Source organism: Orbicella franksi, chromosome 12 (genome assembly GCF_964199315.1).
Source record: "Orbicella franksi chromosome 12, jaOrbFran1.1, whole genome shotgun sequence".
NCBI lineage: Eukaryota > Metazoa > Cnidaria > Anthozoa > Scleractinia > Merulinidae > Orbicella > Orbicella franksi.
In genome coordinates this window covers 6,090,249-6,109,723 of record NC_138156.1, presented here as the reverse complement: position 1 = coordinate 6,109,723, position 19,475 = coordinate 6,090,249, and the positions used below count along the sequence as shown (strand labels likewise).

Sequence of the window (19,475 nt, the reverse complement as noted above, 5' to 3'; positions counted from 1 at the left end):
ACAACGGCCACTTCTCTACAGTGGCGATATGTGTTCGTTCCAGTCGAATGATTTGCTCTTATTTTAACCTCGCAACGCTGGCCACCACCCCACAATGACCAGTAAACTCTGTCCCTGGGGTGGCCGATGTAGAAAGGTTTGACTGTCCTGAGATTCTTCCATGCGCGCGAGATTAAGTCTTTGCGTACCTCTCAAGCTTTTCGTTCACCTCTCGCGCGCTCGTGAAGGAAACGACTGCTACGCAAGCTTAAAACCAGACTGCGAGCAGTCTCTCTCTTTTCCAGGCTCGCCTCATTCCCTCCTCGTTTCTTTCTCTAATTTGCGTAATTTTAACTTGTCCAGTCGCGTGAAGGATTTCGCGAACAAAAACCGACTTCTCTTAGGTATAAGCTTCACGTAAGCGTCAAATGAACAAATTCTTCTCTTCCACAAAAGAGAATCACGACAGCCAATGCTCAGAATTTTCCGCGTTTCAGTTTGGGATTGAACGCTGTCTCTATGTATTTATCTGATAATTCTGACAGCGTAATAGCGCTGATACCCTAGAGGGTATAAAGTTTATTGTACCACACGCCTCTGCGATAAACACTCTACAAACACTTGGCGATATTGGGACCCGTTCGAGTAGGACCTCATTTATTTATTGATCATTAACATTGCAAGAAGACAAAGACACGGAAAAAACGTGCTTGTCACATAACCTTGAATACATCATGAAGCAGTCGTACGTTACACGATGATTCTCTTTCACAGTTTTTCTTAGGAGAGAGAAGTTAAGATTTTGTTCAGGTGCTGTTAACAAGGAACTCCGCTATATTGACTGAAGGTATCAGTTTAACTTACAATAACGTTATTTATAATCATAATCTGTTTGTGTGTAGTAAACAGTAATCAATTGCTTCATTGTTATTCAGTTTTGGCATTCTAAATCCACTGAACGGAATTTCACTTGGAGAATTAGGTCACCGCAATAAGAATTTAATATGATAAATTAAACTAACCTACTATATATCGACTGGGAATTTTCTACCTTAGCTCGGCCAACGGGAAAACTACTTTAATTAATGTTGAGACTTTCAAGTGCGTTGCAATCAAGAAGACAGTTCCAAGTATATATGTGTCTTTTGTCCGCATTGGTTAAATACTACAGGTCTAATTTTGGAAAAGAAAGAACAGAGCGTCGTTTTAAGCGTACCGCAGATCATTCAGAGTACAATTAACAAAGTACACCAGAACATAAGTAGCACGCATGAAAACTCGGTAAAGCCTGGTATTTCCATTTCATTGCTTCTGTTTAAGTGAAAAAAGAACGATTGCTAAATATATCCATTTAAGCAAAACCTTGGATTGTTAACGGAAACCAAACACGCAGGCAGTTATGATATTTCATGTAGCTAGAGACAGAGGGCTGGGTTAAATCTTGTAAAGGAATTCGAAGTAAATGAAGCATTCTACGTAGAAAGTCATTGAGGTGTAAACTAATTAGTAACACAAGGAAAATATCGAAGTTGCAGAATAAATAACGCATTTTGACTTCTGCAGGAGGCAATATCAACGGGGAAATAAACGTGCGTATCAGTATCACTGGCTGAAGTGTAACATGATAGATAGCATTTCTGATGCACTTCAACTTCACAAGATTACAATGATAGATCCTGATGCACTTCAACTTAAAACATACATTAAGTGTTGACCTCAATAAGAATGCATTTGGAGATAATTTATTCAGCGCAAGGAGCTAGTGAAACATGAAATTTAGAGATAATAGAGCACTTGGATCGTATGGCGTTTTAATTTTCTACAATACTGAGCAGAGCTATCCCGTAAATCGATAATAAGACACCCAGAGATTTAAAAGATTTCCAAACTACAGGCTAACATGGCGAGCAATCCGGGCAAAGACGCAAATGAAAGTGACGTCACAACAGCTGTTGAAGAACCATTGGATTTTGGTGACGATCTTTTAAGAGGTTAGTGTCAACATTACTACAAGCTGATTGAAGAATCTCTTTAACTTCGTTGTTTGTTGTTATAATTCAGATCGCACGTTGAACCCAACTCAGCTGCCATCTTGTACAGACAGAGGTTGGGAATCTTGCTAATTAAGGCTCATCTCTATGCTTCTCTGTTAACACGATGGCAATATTTTAGCGTCTCGTTTTTAAAGATAGAAAGAAAAAGTCTTTGTTAGAGCTCAGTGACCCATCAGGCCGGCGCTTATTTCTGTTACCTTTAGCATGTAGTGAATAGCGCCTGGGAGTATTTATTCTCCCTTCCCCCCCCCCCCCCCCTGGATCGGATGCTAGTCCATCGGAAAGTTGAAACAGAGAAAAATAAGTACAAGATTTAATAGGTAGAACATAAGACATGGTTGCCATGTATTCTGTACTAACAATATTTCAATTCTTATTTTAGCAAAAGCAGAGGTTTACAGAAATCAAGGCAATGAAGAATACACGAAAAGAAATTTTAAAAATGCCGTTCACTTCTACACCGAAGGAATTAAAGTGAACTGCAAGGATAAAGAACTGAAGGCCAAGTTGCACAGTAACAGAGCCTTAGCACATTTTTATTTTGGTGAGAACTGTTACTTCACGTTTGTATCATGTTGAAATGACGTCATAGATCTTGGGTTGGATTTTAGAATATTTTTGGATTTTAGAATATTTTTGAAATGTCAGAAAGTCTCTAACTGGATTTTGGAAAAATATAAAGCGTTTAAGATTTTGGATGGAACTATTCATAAATGTACGAGACCAAACAATTGAAACGCCAAAATGTTCCCAACAAGTCAATTTTTGGGTTCAATATTCTATTTCAGTCTTCACGAAAATTAATAACCGCTCATGCTAAATTCATTGTTATTCCTGTCATTTCTTTGTATCTATGTTCTTCAACAGGAAACTATCACGAATCACTGAGTGATTCAAAACATGCCACAGAACTACAACCAGCTTATCTCAAGGCGATTGTGAGAGGTAAGCACTGACGAACTCTATGACTGTATTACATCGAGACACTCCATGGTCTTGATAATACGGCATATCTCACGGCTGGCAGGTGTTTAATTAATACATACTAGTAGTAATCAAAGATTATGAGAGTGCGTTCGACTCGGACGCCTTGACTTTAATATTTATACCTTAAATAAATGGTTTCACTAACTAACTTTCAACCTCTGTCTATCGCTAAAATCAACGTTTTTCATCGACAACCGAGGTTTTACAGACAGATATTATCATAGTCACGCAAAGTCCATGCCAGTTTAAGAGGTCCCTGTGCTAACTATGATTTCTTGATTCGTTGCGTGACAGCGCCAGTTTCCGTACACTCAAATTTCGTGCTTCATATTCTCACATTAACTGGTAATGTTTAAGTGTAATAGTTAATTTGAAAAAGTATATTTTATATACATTATTCTAAGCTGGAAGCACAAATATAAGCAAACATTTGTAATCGTGTGCCCGCTTATCGTCAGCGTAAACAAACCCGTGCGACTGATTCGAGTATTTCCCCTGATGAATAAAGTAAACAGTATTTACGTAATTTGCCGTTCCTTGGCTCAGGCACACTCTTAAGGATCTTTCTCCGCCGATTCCAAACAGCATTTGACCGGATAAAGATTGAGCTACATGTATCTGTCGCGACCGGAACTAATCAACAAATGCAATCAAAATATAGCTGGTTTCCCACAATTAACATTCCAAACATACAAAATAAACAAGGACAGTACCCTCAGATTTCAATAAATGCTACCATCGAAGCGTTTATATTCACTAATATCCAACGCTGAGAGCACAAAATAGCGAAGCCCACGGCGCCTGAATGGAAAGAGTCAAAGAAAGCAGCGCAAAGTCGAGCTCGCATGGCCTGCTTACATGCTCACATGTTCGCCACATGTCTTATCACATGTAATCACATGTCTCAGTATTAAACAGTACCAGTTTACTGGCTGTGACATGCCCCTGCAAAACTCAAGCGGGGTGGCCATTTTGGTGTCCTTACAGGAATGTGGAGTTTTTCTGCATATAACCGTGCACAGGGCAACCAATTCTGGAAACCTACAGGCCAAAATTAGGTTTGCGTTCTTCGAACGCAATAACCGGCATTGGAATGCCAGGCTTTCATTCCACTACTTATTCTATATATCTTTTTATAATATAGATAGGACCCTGCGCGCGCTCTGACTGGTCGAAAACCCATGTTTTATCAGAGTATAAAACATAGAAAAAGCGTTTTTTGTTGTTTTTCGCTAGAATAGCCTCTATATCATAAAGCAAATGAAGAAGCCTGAGCCGTGTGTTACAATGTGATAAAACACTCCGGACATTTGAGAACCCTCGAGAAATGTAGAAAACACTTGTTTTCCACATTTCCCTCGTGTTCTCAAAAGCCCGTCGTATTTTATCACAGTGTAATACACGGCTTAGGCTTCTTTATTTGTTAAATGCTATGTACTTAATATCCGGGGGGTACTCCCATGTATGGACTATATAGGTATGTGCTGCGGGATGGGGTAGGGTTTTTGAGGTTCTCAATCCTCAAATAGGGTATCATTTTTATCCCTGTTGGCATTGTGTTCCCGGTGTGATCCTTAGATAGGGTACCTTAATTATATCAGCTAAAATTGTAGTGCGTAAATGCCCAGCTAAACGAAAAACAAATGATCTGTTAAACGAAACAATTCATATACTTCCAAAGTTACAGAAACGAAATAAAGATAAACCGCCCGCGCTATCCTTAGTTGTTGTTTTTCCCTTGAATAGGGTGTCATTTTTGGGTTTGGGACTTGAATAAGGTGTCAATTTTCATGTCCTTAATCCCCAAAAAGTGTCAGGGTTTAAGACCCTTCGCCGCACACACCAATCTGAAATTTACTAACGAAAGTATCCCCCCCCCCCCCCGCCCCGCGACTTAATAGTTCGTCTTGTGTGATCGTCTGGGTGAGAGAACTGTTGTTGGTGACTGAAGTCATTTTCAGAGTCAGGTGAATAGTGTTGGACTAACAGTAGACGGACCTCAAACAGACCGACTTAATTTGACTGACAATAGACGGATCGAAACTTACTAGAGCCGACCAATATTTTTGACTACACTGTTCTTTGCGCAAATCGCTACATCTTAACAATAAAAAGTCATTAGTTACACTATTTATTTCTCGTTATTTCTTGCCATCAGGAGCCAGCGCTTGTGTTGAGCTGAAGCAGTTTGAAGAAGCCATCACATGGTGTGATAAGGGACTAGCAGTATCCTTTGATAACAATTCTGAGTCAGGTATTTCAGGGTTTTTTTTTAAGAATCCGACATAAGCATGAAGTTTAATTTTTAAATACAGATGGTTTTGAAACATTTCAGCCAGTTTTGAGACATAAGTCCCTCTAAACTTTCTGTAGTTTTGACTAAATTAATCTGAAATTCATGCTTCAGCTGTGAGAAAAAATTTTAAACTTGAGAAAACATGAGAAATAATAACGTCTATTTCTTCTTAATCCTAGAGTAAGGTTATTCAATCAATCAATATATGAAATCTTGATTCACACTTTTTTGATTACAGAGGGGAAAAAATACAGCAGATGACGGCATTCGACCCAAGGTCCTTGCAATTGGTTCTAAATTTAAGCAGCTCCTTATGCTAAATTCAATTCAAAGTTAAACTGTTTTCGACTATTTCTTCGTTTTATTTTCATTTTTATATGTTATACCTCTTAACTCTAAGAAGCTTGACGAACATAACAAAGTCTTGTTGGAATTAAAGGCCACATCTGTTATCGGTAACATAGAGTTACAACAGAAAGACGAAAAGGAAGTCAAGGAAGAGTTGGAAACCACATCTGGGAAAGGAAAGGTGATGTTTTACCTCAGCAGTGATCTTCGATTTATTATTTGACAAATCCACCACATTATTCCTTGATCTGCACTCTCAGAGATCATAGAAGTGACATCGTAAACGTCCAAAACTCAAGTAAAACACGAGCCCCTCTGCAAAACTCCCAGGAGGGTCTAGAAGGTAGTCAATATTGTGACGCAAATTTTACTTACTTCAGCCGTTGTCGCTTTACACGCATTTTTATCCGCCATGAAACACCTGCGCGCGTGGTCACATTATCCGCGGGAGAGCAGGGTACCATGTCTAAAAATAATTTTAAAAGAGGAATAACCTTGGGAAAAAGTTCTGTATGGAAGATCAACTCGCTCTCCCTTCATCCTCTCTTGTCTTTACTTATTGTTTGGATTCTCCCGTTGCGTATGTGACTGATTAACAACGTGTAACTAGCATCTCGTAAATAACTTCAGGGTGAAGGCAACACTGAAAACGAGACTACAGTAACTGTTGATAAAGCCCTGGATTGCGATGACGACTGCTTAAGAGGTAAATAGATATATGTATTTATACCATGCCATAGAAAATACAGCCAATAAGAATATGGGAAAGCTGTTGTATATTCAACGCTATTATATCCAACCTTCTCGTCATGTGCCGCACGTATGTCACATTGATTGTGCTGGCCACTATATTTTCTATAGCATGGTATAAAATAGTTATACAGCGCTCTCTCGTGGTGTATCATGGAACATCTCACGGGACAGGGTCAGAAAACAATGGAATTTTACTAACTGGGGATTGAGGGAGTTGGGAGGGGTATAGCATGCTGAAATCACATGAGAGCATGGTGGAAAATCACTGGGAGCTTTGTCGTATGATTTCCCATGTGGTAAAACTATCGGGTTGCATTGGACATTGACCTAAGGTTATTGCACAATGGCTAATAAGGGAAAGATAACAGAACTGGTGACAACCTTAGATGACAGAAATGATGTAGACTACAGAGCTCATTAACCACAGTTTAAATGCTTAAACTTCTCACTTGTATTTTCTTGGCACACACGAGAAAACACAAGAGACTCGTGGGATATTTCATGGTATATTACTCGAAGGCGTTGCATGATTAGTTTATCAGTAGTTCATGCTTTTTCGTTTTGTTTTAATTTGTGAAGACTTCACATAGATGAGGCATCAATAATGATCCACATATTTCGCTTTAGAAAAAGCAGAAGCGTACAAGAACAAAGGAAACGATGAATACGGCAAAAAGAATTTCAGCAACGCTATTCGCCTCTACACGGAAGGAATCAAAGTGAACTGCAAGGATAAAGAACTGAACGCCAAATTGTACAGCAACAGAGCCATAGCATATTTTTACTTGGGTAGGAGCATGTAGTGTAGTGTTATTGTCTGTAATGTCTCTTGGCGATTTTAATGGTCCATGATGGATTTTGAAAAAACCTTTTTGAAGTTATATACAATTGAAAGCCTGAACTAGATTGCGCATGCGTTGTAGCCCTTTGAGGTCGTCGTAATACGTCATATGCACGATCCTATCAGGTTCCAACCTCGTTCTCAGGAACACTTCCTTGGAAACGAGGTTGACTAGTTCCGTACCAGTCAATGCGATAGCATTTCTCACTGGACTTGGGCATTCTGGTATAGGTATCCTTCGATAATAGAAGCAGCATTTATTCTGCAATAAATTGAAATAACGAATTTATTCCATAGAATGATAAATGTGTACTTTCTCTGTACGTTGTTTACACATATATCCTTTTTTGTTGGGCTTGGTCGCTGTGCGACTCCGCCCATCTGTGCGAAAAATACCCTGTCCCAACTAGAAACTATTACTGTCTGAAAATCGCCGTTAGCGTAGAAAAGTGAACAATGCATAGGACTCAATAGCGAATTTCTCGGGACCTCGACTGTGAGCAAAACAAGTGTTGCAGTGTTCCACTTCCAATTTAAATCTTTGATGGTACAGAAACGTTACAGTTTTCAAGAATCGGTTTCTTCTAATCTTATCACGGACCTTATTATTTTTTTTATGGTAATTTGATTAGTTTTATCTTTGCCAGGGAATTATTATGATTCACTGAGCGATGCGAAAGCTGCCACTGAATTACAGCCAAATTTCCTCAAGGCTTTTATAAGAGGTAAGATTACTGTTAGAAGGCGATATTTGGCCTTGCTTCCAGGGCTCTTTCTCGCCGTTGGAGCGGGTTTCAATGGACTGTCGTAAAGCCAAAACCAAAGTTATTACTCTAGCCAATCACAAAGGACGCAGACAATACAGTGAACCAATCAAAACTCGAAGCAATTACATGGAGCTGACGCGAAGCGCGGGAAAATGTGTGCGAACGCGTACGCGTCACGATTGGTTTTGGTTTGACTTCTGATTGGATGAAAAAGTGGCGCAATATTTTTAATCCAATCGTGTAGCATAGAAAGAACAAAACAAGTTAGTTTTCGACGCTCAAGTGAAAACCGCTCTAAGGGTTGAGCTATTAATTTTATGAAATTCAACTGGTGCCTGGGATTGCATGGACAAGGAGAGTTTCCTTTAAGGTTCTCCAAGAGAAGGAAGGGCTACAGAGTTCATCCCACAAAAGGCCATATGGGTTAGTGCTGTTGCTTTGTTTTGGGGAACGTGTTGCACTGTTTCTGCAGTAACCTAGAATTTTCATGCAATGAAAGAGAAAAAAAAAAACAGTTTTACTGCAATCTCAACGTCTACCACGAGGATGAAGGTCACGAAAGACTACTCTTATTTTTAAATCTTGATTTTCCCCAACAACAACAATAACAGCTACAACAACTTAATTCTATTTTATACAAAAATTATAATTAGAATTCGCCCCCAACTGCCCGATAGTCTGTGAACAGGCTCTGTAGTCGAGGATGGGGTAAATTGAAAGCGGGAAGACAATAGAAATGAGAGAAGGGGAGGGAGGGGAGGCCACAACCCCTCCCCGTTCTCCCCTCGGCCACTTCACTTTTTAGCCCCTCCAGCCGCCGGAGCCTGTTCACGGGCTAGTACCCCAAAAATTTATCAGTGGGACCCTGCAAGCAACAAAGCTTATAAAATGGTCACAGTGGCGAAAAATGCCCAGGAATTTAGAAAAACGTAAACTGTTTCTTCCAGTAGCGTTTTGTTTTATGACCGTGAACGATTGGCTGTTTTAACCATGCACACATATTGTACGTTAAAGTTAGTCGTTGATCAGTGTTATCTATTTCATTAGGAGCAAGTGCTTGTGTTCAGCTGAATCAGTTTGAAGAAGCCATCGCGTGGTGTGATAAGGGACTGGCAGTATCCTTTGAAAACTTTACTTTGTACATGGTCAACACGACGCAACTTAGCTTTGTTCCGTTTTACATACAAACGGCGCTGCGTATGAAACAAGAACGTCAACATCGATCATTCAATCGCTATAATTTAAAAATATCAACGAATTTAATACCGTAACAAGTCAGTGTTCCAGAAGCCCATGTCCTCTGTGATTGGCCAGAGTGATTACTTTGGTTTTGGCCTTTTTTTACGACACTCAAATGAAAACCGCTCTAACAAGTTTTTTCCAAGTGCTCTTTGATTATACTCGAACAAATGGCAAGTCACAAGTCTTGACTTTAAGAAGATATCTAACACTAACAGACAGCTTTTGGATTTACGCGCCACATCTGTTAAAGAACAAACCAACTCACAAAATACAGATGGTGTCAAAGAACAGGAGACACCCCGACCACAAACTGGAAACGACTCGGTGAGGTTGATAAATAAAATATAAACTAAGTTACCTAGCACATAATTTTAATGTTATTTGCGCTTTTATTTTGCGAGCAATTTAAAACATGCCACATGTTTATACTATAACGGAAAGCATTATATGCAACTTCCTTATTTTTGAAAATTTCATGATGAGTCACATTTAATCAAACATAGCCATTTAATCCTGCATGACAGCTGATTTAGCCTGGCAGAAAGCGCGAACGCAACACTCGACCGCAAAGAGCGAAGGCAAGCGTGGAGCGCGCTCCAAGCTCGCCTACGGCACTTTGTCCCCTGCCCGGCTAGACGGCTTGTTATGCAGGCTATTTAACAATTATTCCACGAGCAAACGTTGGATATGAGATGGTAGGTAGCCAACGAGGTGCGTCACACCGAGCTGGCTATAATCATCTCATATCTAACAAGCACGAGTGAAATAACTGTTTGATTAAAAACACCCCCAAAATACAGGAAACTTAAATTTAATAAAAATAAAAACACTCTCATTGAACTACGCGTGAGCCTACCATATATGAAAAACATGGCAGAATTGCTGTTAGTATATACCACACAAGTGAATAGTGCTTTTCGCGCGCTCTGATTGGTTAACTCGGAGGTGATTAGCAAGTACTATTCACCTCCACTTCGGTGAATAATTGTTAAGTATACTATGATTGCTAAGCCAATGAAAACTCTTGAATTGCTTTGTCCAATGATCCAGTTCTTGATAAATTCGTTTATACTTTTGAGAATGAAGCTATTAGTTACTAAGGAAACTGTTGCGTATGGAAATCTTGGAATTGTTTTTCAGAGCCTAGAAAATCCCATAAAAGCCAAAGAATACTACAGTCGACGTCTTCAAATTGCCCAAGACGAACAAGACACTGGTGGAATAGGACAAGCGTATGGCAATCTTGGCAATGTGTATGATTCTCTGGGAGATCACAAAACGGCCATAGAATACCACAAACTGTCTATTCTTTGCGTAAGGGAAGTGAGGGATAGCGCCTCCGAAGCAGGTTCCTATGGAAATATTGGTATTAGTTTTGAACGCCTCGGCGACTGTAGAAAAGCTGTGGAGTATTACAACCTACATCTTAGCATTGCTAAAGAAATAGGAGACAAGAAAGGCGAAGCGTGCGCTTATGGGAATCTCGGAAATGCTTTTCAAAGGCTTGGTGATTTAAAGAAGGCCATAGAATATCACGAGTTGTCTCTTAGTGTTTGTAAAGACATAGGAGACAAGAAGAAAGAAGGACGAGCGTACGGCAACCTCGCGATCGTTTTTGCAAGTCTTGGTGATTGTAGCAAAGCCATAGACTACTGCAACCGACATCTTGCTATTGCCAAAGAGATTGGAGACAGGATTGGGGAAGGTTACACGTACGCCAATCTTGGAATGGCCTTCTTCAGTCGTGGGGATTTCCAACAGGCCGTACACTACCACACCCTATGTCTTCAAGTGGTCAAAGAAGTGGGAGACAAGACAGGAGAACGACGTGCGTATAATAATCTATGCAATGCTTACTTCCGTTTAGGTGATTTCACAAACGCCATGCATTACAATAAGCTACGCCTTGAAATGGACAGGGGCATAGGAGGCACTTGAAGACTGGGAACCATGTCACATGATAGTCGCAAAGGAGCTACGTCACGGTTCGCATAACTTGAAAAGATTGGCCTAAATTTTACAAATTCGTCGTTTGTATTCCGTGTAAATCTTCTCCATCCTTAACCAGCCTTGTTCCTTAATGGTTTTTTATTATCTCTTCGACGTTTTTCTATTTTAGTAAACTATTATTTTCAGGTTTCCTGTTTCTTCGTGGCCAAAATACTCGAAATGCCGTGACTGAGCTTTTTTAGTTGACAGTGTTCTGGACAGTTTCAGAGAAAGAGACAGATACCCACGTGTGGCTATGTTGTTAAGGCTTACAGCCAGGCTATGTCACAGAATTACAGCTGTGAGACACAATGTTCTCTTCATGAGCCACTACACAGTATCTTATTTTGAACTGTAGCAATTTAACTCCAATATTAGCGCCATTTTTTTATTGTTTACTATATACCACCTCACCTCATTTTTATTAAATTTTACACTTTTTGTACTAGAATTGACCATTTAGTGGATAATTGTAAATGTGAACTGTTTTGTAAGTAAAGTTCCTTATCACAGTTAATTGGCAAAGGCACTATATATTTACTTACTTGTTAATTAGATCTAGAACTTCTTTTAAAGAAAGAAGAGCATTTTAACAAGAAAACTGAGTAAAACACATCTACTTTTAAAAGAAGCCTGGAAGCCTGTTCCATCATGCGTTTCAGGTGCTGGTGAGTTGTCAGCGGGTTCCTGCCGTCCATGGGTTCTCTGTGCCTTGCCACTGAATTGTCGTGCGTTGATTTTCCCTCCAGGGTAATTTGCTTCTTGTGGGTTCCTTCCTGGGTTTCCCAGTGCGTAACAATGTATATTTCCTTTGTTTCCCTACGTGTTTTTCCTCGTGTGTTTTCGTAAGCATTAAATTGCCCATAAAGTAAACAATAATTCCCGCTTATTTGAAAGGCTTTTCAAAGTAAAGAAGAATGGCGTTTTCCTTTTTGGAATATCTCTTCGTTTTAGAGATATTCACGTTTTTGCATTATGCAAATGAGGAAAGTGATGACGTCATAGGTGGTTCCTCTAAAACAGCACAACGCTCAATCGAGAATAACTCTAGAAATATGAAAGTAGTGTTCTTCAAACTTGGCACCAGAAATGTGCATCACAAAAGATACAGAATGACACCTACTATGTTGTTGCCATGGCAACACTCTTGGCTCCAGTCTCTTCCTGTGAAAAACCAAATATCCCCATTTGCAACCTTTTAAAGTGGGACAAAGGGTCTTGCCCGGAACACATATGGTTCCCATATTGTCTTAACTCTCCCCATTAGATTGGTGGGAGTGGATGATCCTTGTTTCAGATAAAATCTGGGAATTTTAGTCTTAATTAAAACAGAACCAGCGGCATAGCCGTTGTCATGGCAACGGCACGACAGGTCTCATTCTGTTTCTTTTGTGATGCACATTTCTGGTGCCAATTTTATAGAACACTGCTTTAATATTTCTAGGATTATTCTCGATTGAGTGTTGTGCTGTTTTAGTGGAACCACCTATGACGTCATCACTTTCCTTACAAAAACGTAAATATCTCTAAAACGAAAAAAGATATTCCAAAAAGGAAAACGCCATTCTTCTTTACTATGAAAAGCCTTTCAAATAAGCGAGAATTATTTTTGACTTCATAGGCACTTTGAAGGCTACGATTTCCATACGTTTTCGTTGTATTCGTCCCTTCCCCCTCCCTTGCGTGGGTTACATGTGGGCCCCTCTCATTCATTTCGACCGTATAACACCGTGAGTTCCTCACCGATCGCACGAGTGTTCCTCTTCTGTTCGCGTTGTGTTCCCCTTTACGTTGCGTGTGCGTTTCTTGAGGGTTCCAGCCCATTCATTTCCTGAAGCGCTACACAGTAAGTTCTCTCTACAATCCCCCAGCGTTTCCCACAGCGTTCCCTCCTACGTTACACATGCGTTGTTTGTTCTTTCCCCCTTATTGGTTGCCTATTAATTACGTTACACCATAAACTCCCTGTACGATCCATTTTGTGTATTTTGCGCACGAACAATTGGTTGGAATAGCTGGTTTACTCACGTTGCTCCAGCCCAACTGTTACCAGTCTAATAAATGAATAAAGACCGTGAATTTTCTGTTACCATTCTAGTTCCGATTTCCGTAGACCCGGTCTGCTATCGAAACCTTTTGCAACTGTTACCTCTCCCTTCTCTATCAGGAGTCCTCAGATGGTAGCACCGAGCCGGCGATTATCATTGGATGAACATTCTCCGTATAAGCATTCTTCACACTTATTTTTATCTGCGCTAGTTTCTGGGTGAAGTGATTGTTTCCTTATTAGATCCTTTAGTGACGACGCTAACCCTAAACCCATCCACCACACTTTTCTTCCCATCTAGTGACTGAACGAGAAAAAAATGACAATTATATCATTTTGAGGATCCACGACCGAAAAAAAATTGATAGTATATTTGATTCTGTAATTTTAAAATTCTCGACAAATAGGGCGCACGAAAAAATAACAACGCCCAAAAAATTTTACGTTTCTTCTGTCGATGAAAAAGTTCTTGAAGAATTCATCTGTTAAACTTTGCAAAGAGAGTTTTAAGAAATATACATTTTAAACAGTTTTACTTTCCGAATTGATCTGTCTTGGTGTTAGCGAAGACTAAAATTTTAATTCTCGCGCCTTTATAAGCCATAAGGAGATCGACCAATCAAATGTTCGTATTGAAACAACTATTCAGAAAGCGCTAACCACAAAAGTTTGAAATTTTAAATTGTAAATTTATGCATGTGCGAAAACTTTGTCCTGTTTCGTGCTCAGTCGGACGTTTGCCACTCACTTAGCCATTTCGAGCAGAAGTTTATCTTTATTCGTCGGCCATCAAATACAGGAAGGTCACAAGTTTTAGTTAAGCCAAGGTGGTCAGCGCTTAGGGTACTTTGAAGACCGTGCCAGTAATACTAAGAACTCTATCTTCTTCTCAAGCAAACTTCGCGAACACGTGCTTCGTTGAACAAAGATCATCACAAGATGTCCACGATAAAAAGTGTTGGTAGACCTTTATTTGAATCCTAATCAAGGTAAGGACGCATACGAATATATTTGTACAGATATCGCAGCTTTTTCTCTTGGAAAATGCGCGGAAAATTTATTCTGCAATGATTATTTTCCTCTAAAGTTTTAAGTGAACTGTACATCGTAATTTTATACTTGACACAAAAAATAAAGAATTGCCGACAAGCCAGCATTCTTGTTTAAAATATACTGCATTTCGTGGCATCATAAACTTTGTTATATTGATAACATTAGGTAAAGTTTTTAGTTTTCACTTTACCAACATCCTTGCTAAACTCGTAATGTGAAACCGGCCGTTTGGCGGGTTCTTATTAAATTTATGCAATTATTTCTTGTATGTGCGTCGCGGAGGTTTCACACACATGTATATTTTTTTCCGTTCCTTTACTCCAGATGGCAAAGCATTAGGAATGTATTCCAAGGAGTCATCCATAATCCAAGTTCGAACACGTCAGGTAACATAAATTTGTCTTGTTTCGTTGACAACTTTTTTTTTATTGTTTAACGATGATCATATAGTTTTGATACAATGGGAGAAGATGCTCACTTTGCGTGTCATTTCTGTTGTTCAAGTATTTTTTCATCAGAGTCCTTGTTTAATAAAACGTTTTTGTTTGGATTGCAATGTTATCTGCTTCACAACTCAAACCTCTGCGAGCCACTGTACTGGGGATTGGTATAGGGTGGGGAATGCAGGGTGTGATGGAATGTGGAGAGAAGAAACCTTCCCCTAGAGTTTTCCTTGTTAAGATCAGTTTAAAACACTGTGAAATTCACTACTTTGGACTGTTTTCATGGTGTATCTGTGATCTAATAGGAATGACCAATCACTGGTGAAATGACCATCTTTCAATACAAAACAATTTTCCCATGCAGCAATACAACTTGTTGGAGGCAGCCCTATTTTGAGTTTTAAATTTAAAGTGCAAATACTAGCCTGATTTGCGACTTCAGCTTTTGTCATTGTCAAGATAACTCTTTCTGCAAAAAGGAGGGGGTTCAGAGCTACCCTAATCTTTGAAAGTTTTAGCTGTCTTAGTTTAACTATTATTAATACGATGTATTTATTTACTTGTAGCACCACAAACCTCCAATGCCTGAAGCAGAGTTAAGGACAGAAACACTGCCACAATGTTCTGGATAAAGGTAAATTGATTTTCAATTTATGGTGTACATTTATCTTAGTTTATTGCCGTTTATCGTTGTCTGAATCGTCAAAGAGCACGGCATAAAGAGAACAACTGAATTCAACACCCGTGGAGGATTAGCAAAAGTATCGAAGAACATTTTATGCTTATGAAAGAAGTTCATATATCATTTTAAGTCAAAACCGTTATCAACATTAACTGTGTAATATCGCTGAATATCTCATTTACACCAAAGGGATAAGGAGGAACCGAGATCGTTTAGGTTTTATTGTGGTTTTACATATATAGATAACTCTGAGGTCTGTCCACAGACGCTCTATTTTGTCTTGAGTTCGTCGAGACCGCAAATCTTCGCGAAATATTAACCCGGCGCGTGGGATATGAAGGAGCAAAAACGCAAGGAGCTGGGGTTAGGGCTTGTCCGCGCTCGCGCTCGCGCGTTCAAAGAAAACTAACTCGCAGCAAGAAATAAACCTCTGTGGACTGACTAATAACTCTGGGAATGCTTTGACTTTCGGCTGAAATATAGAGCTATCTTCTGCAAGAGCATTTTTCGAAAATCTACCAAACACGGATTAAGTTCTTTGCTTTGAGATAAATTGGCATAGTTTTAAAGAAGTTCTCTCTTTGTTACAAAATCTTTTTCTTTATCCCAAATTTCTCAAAACAACAAAATCGGTTATAAATGCATGAAATTTCAGATCATTGTTCAAACAACTGGACTTCACAATATTCAAAACCAGTTATCTCTGATTAATGAAAAAATGTATCGGCGCACTTTGTTCAAAATTGTTTGCACCATTATCGTTACCATGGCAACTTTTGTAGCAAAGTGTTCTGACAAAACGAAAGTACTGACAGCCTTCACACTGAATCTTTGTTTTTAAAAGCTGCACTCTGCACCGTTGTTTAGAAAAGCAAAACATTTCTTGCTAATTGTGACGATTTAGTGGAAAACCTCTTCAGCAAATGGTTGACCTTGAATGACCTTGACCTTAATTTTCATCCAGTCAATGTAAATTATTTTAATCACATGTACCTGACAATTGACGAGTGATTTCATCGTTCATTTAGTTAACATCATTGTTTCACTACTCTTTAAAACAATAGAAACAAATTAGACGACATAATTTGTAGACTTAGAATGCCATGGGAACTGCCATAGAATGCATAAAATCACAGTTTGAAGCGTTTTTTTTCTGTTACCTTTTAAATTGTTTTGCAGATTCTGGTCATAATTCATTTCTCAAACGACTGAAGTAAGAAATGTTTAAAACCGAGTTCTTTAAATTATTGACTAAATATAATGTTAAGAAACCGAACTTATTGAAAATTGATGAGATGCCTTGTCGTACGATCATGTTGCAAAAATAACATAACACGAGCAAAAACTTAAGACTGCCTTCTGACCAAAACACAGTTTCTAAAACGTCATAACACCGAAGATCAAACAAAAGAACACTTCGTGCCACCTAAAACTTGTGAAAACACATCTTTTAAAAACATTTTGGATTAAAAATTGTTTTGTGGTCAATCGCTTTCTAGTTGCTTCACTGTTAATTAATTAAACTTGCGTTCAATTTCCTTTAGCAGACTGTTAATTTTCACAAAACATCTTAAGTTGGTGCGAATGAGCTACACGATTTTGAGATAACATTGTTGCTTGGCGTGGTAGAAAAAAAACTGAGTTCGAATCTGATAAAACCGATAGCTGTACATAGAAAACTTCACGCATAAGCCATCTAATCAACACGTTCTTTAGACAAAGAGGATTGTCACTAAGAGTTATTTACTAAGCAGATTTCAAGACAATTTGTTTTGTTTCTCTAAACAAAATTATCGAGATGGAATGTGCGAACTTTATAAGATTTTCTAACGTGACACTTGCTCAAAATTGTTCGTGTTAACTTGTTGAGCAATCAAAAGTATTACTCAAGGTAACCAAAATGCAACTCGGAAATTACAAACTTTTTTTTTATTTCGAAAATAGTCAGTCTAAAACACACCCTACATTATTTAGATTACGTTTTAGGTTAATTTTTTTATTTCTCAGAGTGAAGTTTTCCTAAATGGATCTATTTTATTGGGAAGGAAAAAATTCTTGCTTATCCCGAAGGAAACATGACAATACCTCCCTCCAAATTGGCTGACCTTGAGTGACGTTCATTTTAATTTATTCAAATAGCATTAATTATTCAGTTTATTACACAAACCTAACAAAGGACGATGGAACATTTTCATAGTTTATCGTTGCTAAGTTCAAAGCAATACATTTGCTAACATGGATTTTGTTTTTCTTCCTAAACAGGTTAGCCTTTCCCTCGTCTCTTGAGGACAAAAGATGCGTGCAAACACGAAGAAGATTCTGGATCACACAGATGCAACTTACATGAAGTAGATTCTGCATACGTATGTTTTCATAAGGTATCAGAATATAGCTTCTTCTCAAAATACCAATACAACGGCAGGCGTCTAGGTTAGGAGAATATAGGATCTGATCTGTAAGAAGATTGTCTGGATACATGAGCAAATTCTCTCAAGGACTGCAATGAAAAAAAATTTGAATCTTTAACGTAATATTGTTGAAATTCAACTGAACTGATTCTTAAATCGGTTAGTTTTAGGAGCTATGTCACCAGATATTTAATTGTATTTCTGTCGGGAACTAAATCAAAGAATCAAAACCCAAAACATCACAAGAGATGTATATCTAAACCAAAATGAAACAAGGATGCTTGTAAGTAACAGGATTTGGAAGAAGATGGAGTCGAATTGCGAATGACGAACTTGAAAAATTGATATTAGCTGTTTTTAATTGCAAGATGCATTATCTGTAACACAGGACGATGAAAATTGAAAACGTAGGGATATTTTCTTAGCGTAATACCAAAACTCACCAAGCGACTTATTCGAGTAGATCATAGGGCAATTCCGTGACATAGCTCCTAAACGTGAACCTGTGCATTAAGAAAGTTAGCCACGATGAATTTTCCGACGACCGTGCAATCAAGTAAATTAACACTTGTAAGTTTTGCTAACAATTTTACTCGCAAAATTTTATTTCCCCGCTTCCATATTGCTAGACATGCAAGGATCGCAAAATGTCAAACATCAGATACTCTACAAAATATTTCTTCTTTGTATTTTTTTCTTAAGTACAGGTCTTCGTTCGTAACAATTTATTTTAGCTTTCATTGAAATCTTTGGACATTTTAAGACGAAAATTAACGATAGAAACTATGTTTTGCTGTTCTCATGACTGCACTGTCAAGTTTAAATATTTATGCAAAAATGCGATCGAGCCAGTCTTGTATGTTTTTCAAAGAACTTGGTAATGTCATGAGGACGTCAAAACGTTGTTCGTACTTTGTTAATTTTTGTTAAATTTATTTTGAAAGCTTAACTTATAGCTACTTATTTAGCTAAGTTTTCATCAAAAAACCGACTAGTTCAAATTTTCTTCAGAATGTTTTTAATCTGTAAATGTTTTCCTTGAATTGCTTGGTTTTTACTGTTCACAATATTTAAGTTTGCGCTGTTTGCGCTAAAACTGCCATGAAGTACAAGCCAGGTTTACTTCTATTGATCTTTGTAATTACATATCCTTTCATATTTCGAATACAGTAGTTAATTAACAATAACAGCATTGTATATTGGTTTTCTCTTTTAATTGAAGTTGAAATAAAAGTTGTAATCAATAAATGAGTCTTGCTTTATTAACAAGAAAAGAGTGAAAAAAATTAGCGCTTTTGAAAGGGGCCTGGAAACTAGTCGAAATGTAGGCTATCTCTTTTACAATTTTTTGACTATGTAGGGTTGCCGAACAGAAAAAAAATTCTGAGCTTTTGAACAGGGTCTAGTTCGAAATCAAGCATAAACTCTGACTTTTCATGGGCGAAAACCGTTTGCAAACTGCACGATTTTTTCCCGCCGAAAGACTTCGTATATTTTTTACTCAAAACCAGACACCATTCAAAATCGCAGACTTTTTTTTCTAAGGACAATTTTCCCGCCAAAAGACTTAATTTTTTTCGCCATGA

The 19,475-nt window shown here is 38.3% G+C and overlaps 1 protein-coding gene and 1 long non-coding RNA gene across 2 annotated transcripts; both read left to right on the top strand.

Annotated features, from left to right (window-relative positions):
- Nucleotides 1–1,309: 1,309 nt before the first annotated feature.
- On the top strand, nucleotides 1,310–11,939 carry LOC145463488 (uncharacterized). The gene is made up of 11 exons (XM_081447239.1): nucleotides 1,310–1,970; nucleotides 2,416–2,577; nucleotides 2,901–2,978; nucleotides 5,179–5,246; nucleotides 5,720–5,845; nucleotides 6,295–6,370; nucleotides 7,045–7,206; nucleotides 7,906–7,983; nucleotides 9,073–9,140; nucleotides 9,466–9,591; nucleotides 10,408–11,939. Exons 1-11 carry the CDS (start codon nucleotides 1,880–1,882, stop codon nucleotides 11,203–11,205), a joined length of 1,833 nt encoding a protein of 610 aa, XP_081303365.1. The 5' UTR covers nucleotides 1,310–1,879; the 3' UTR covers nucleotides 11,206–11,939.
- A 2,197-nt stretch (nucleotides 11,940–14,136) lies between these two features.
- LOC145462724 (uncharacterized) lies at nucleotides 14,137–19,137 on the top strand. The gene is made up of 4 exons (XR_014041245.1): nucleotides 14,137–14,292; nucleotides 14,681–14,742; nucleotides 15,366–15,433; nucleotides 17,744–19,137. It is a non-coding gene; the product is annotated as an uncharacterized LOC145462724 (long non-coding RNA).
- Nucleotides 19,138–19,475: the final 338 nt, after the last annotated feature.

What these genes read in the sequence shown, in the direction of transcription:
- LOC145463488 (XM_081447239.1), top strand. Translation starts at nt 1,880, where the DNA reads ATGGCGAGCAATCCGGGCAAAGACGCAAATGAAAGTGACGTCACAACA. An exon ending in CTTAGCACATTTTTATTTTG is followed by an intron (nt 2,578 to 2,900) that starts GTGAGAACTGTT and finishes GTTCTTCAACAG; the next exon opens with GAAACTATCACGAATCACTG. An exon ending in CACAAACTGGAAACGACTCG is followed by an intron (nt 9,592 to 10,407) that starts GTGAGGTTGATA and finishes ATTGTTTTTCAG; the next exon opens with AGCCTAGAAAATCCCATAAA.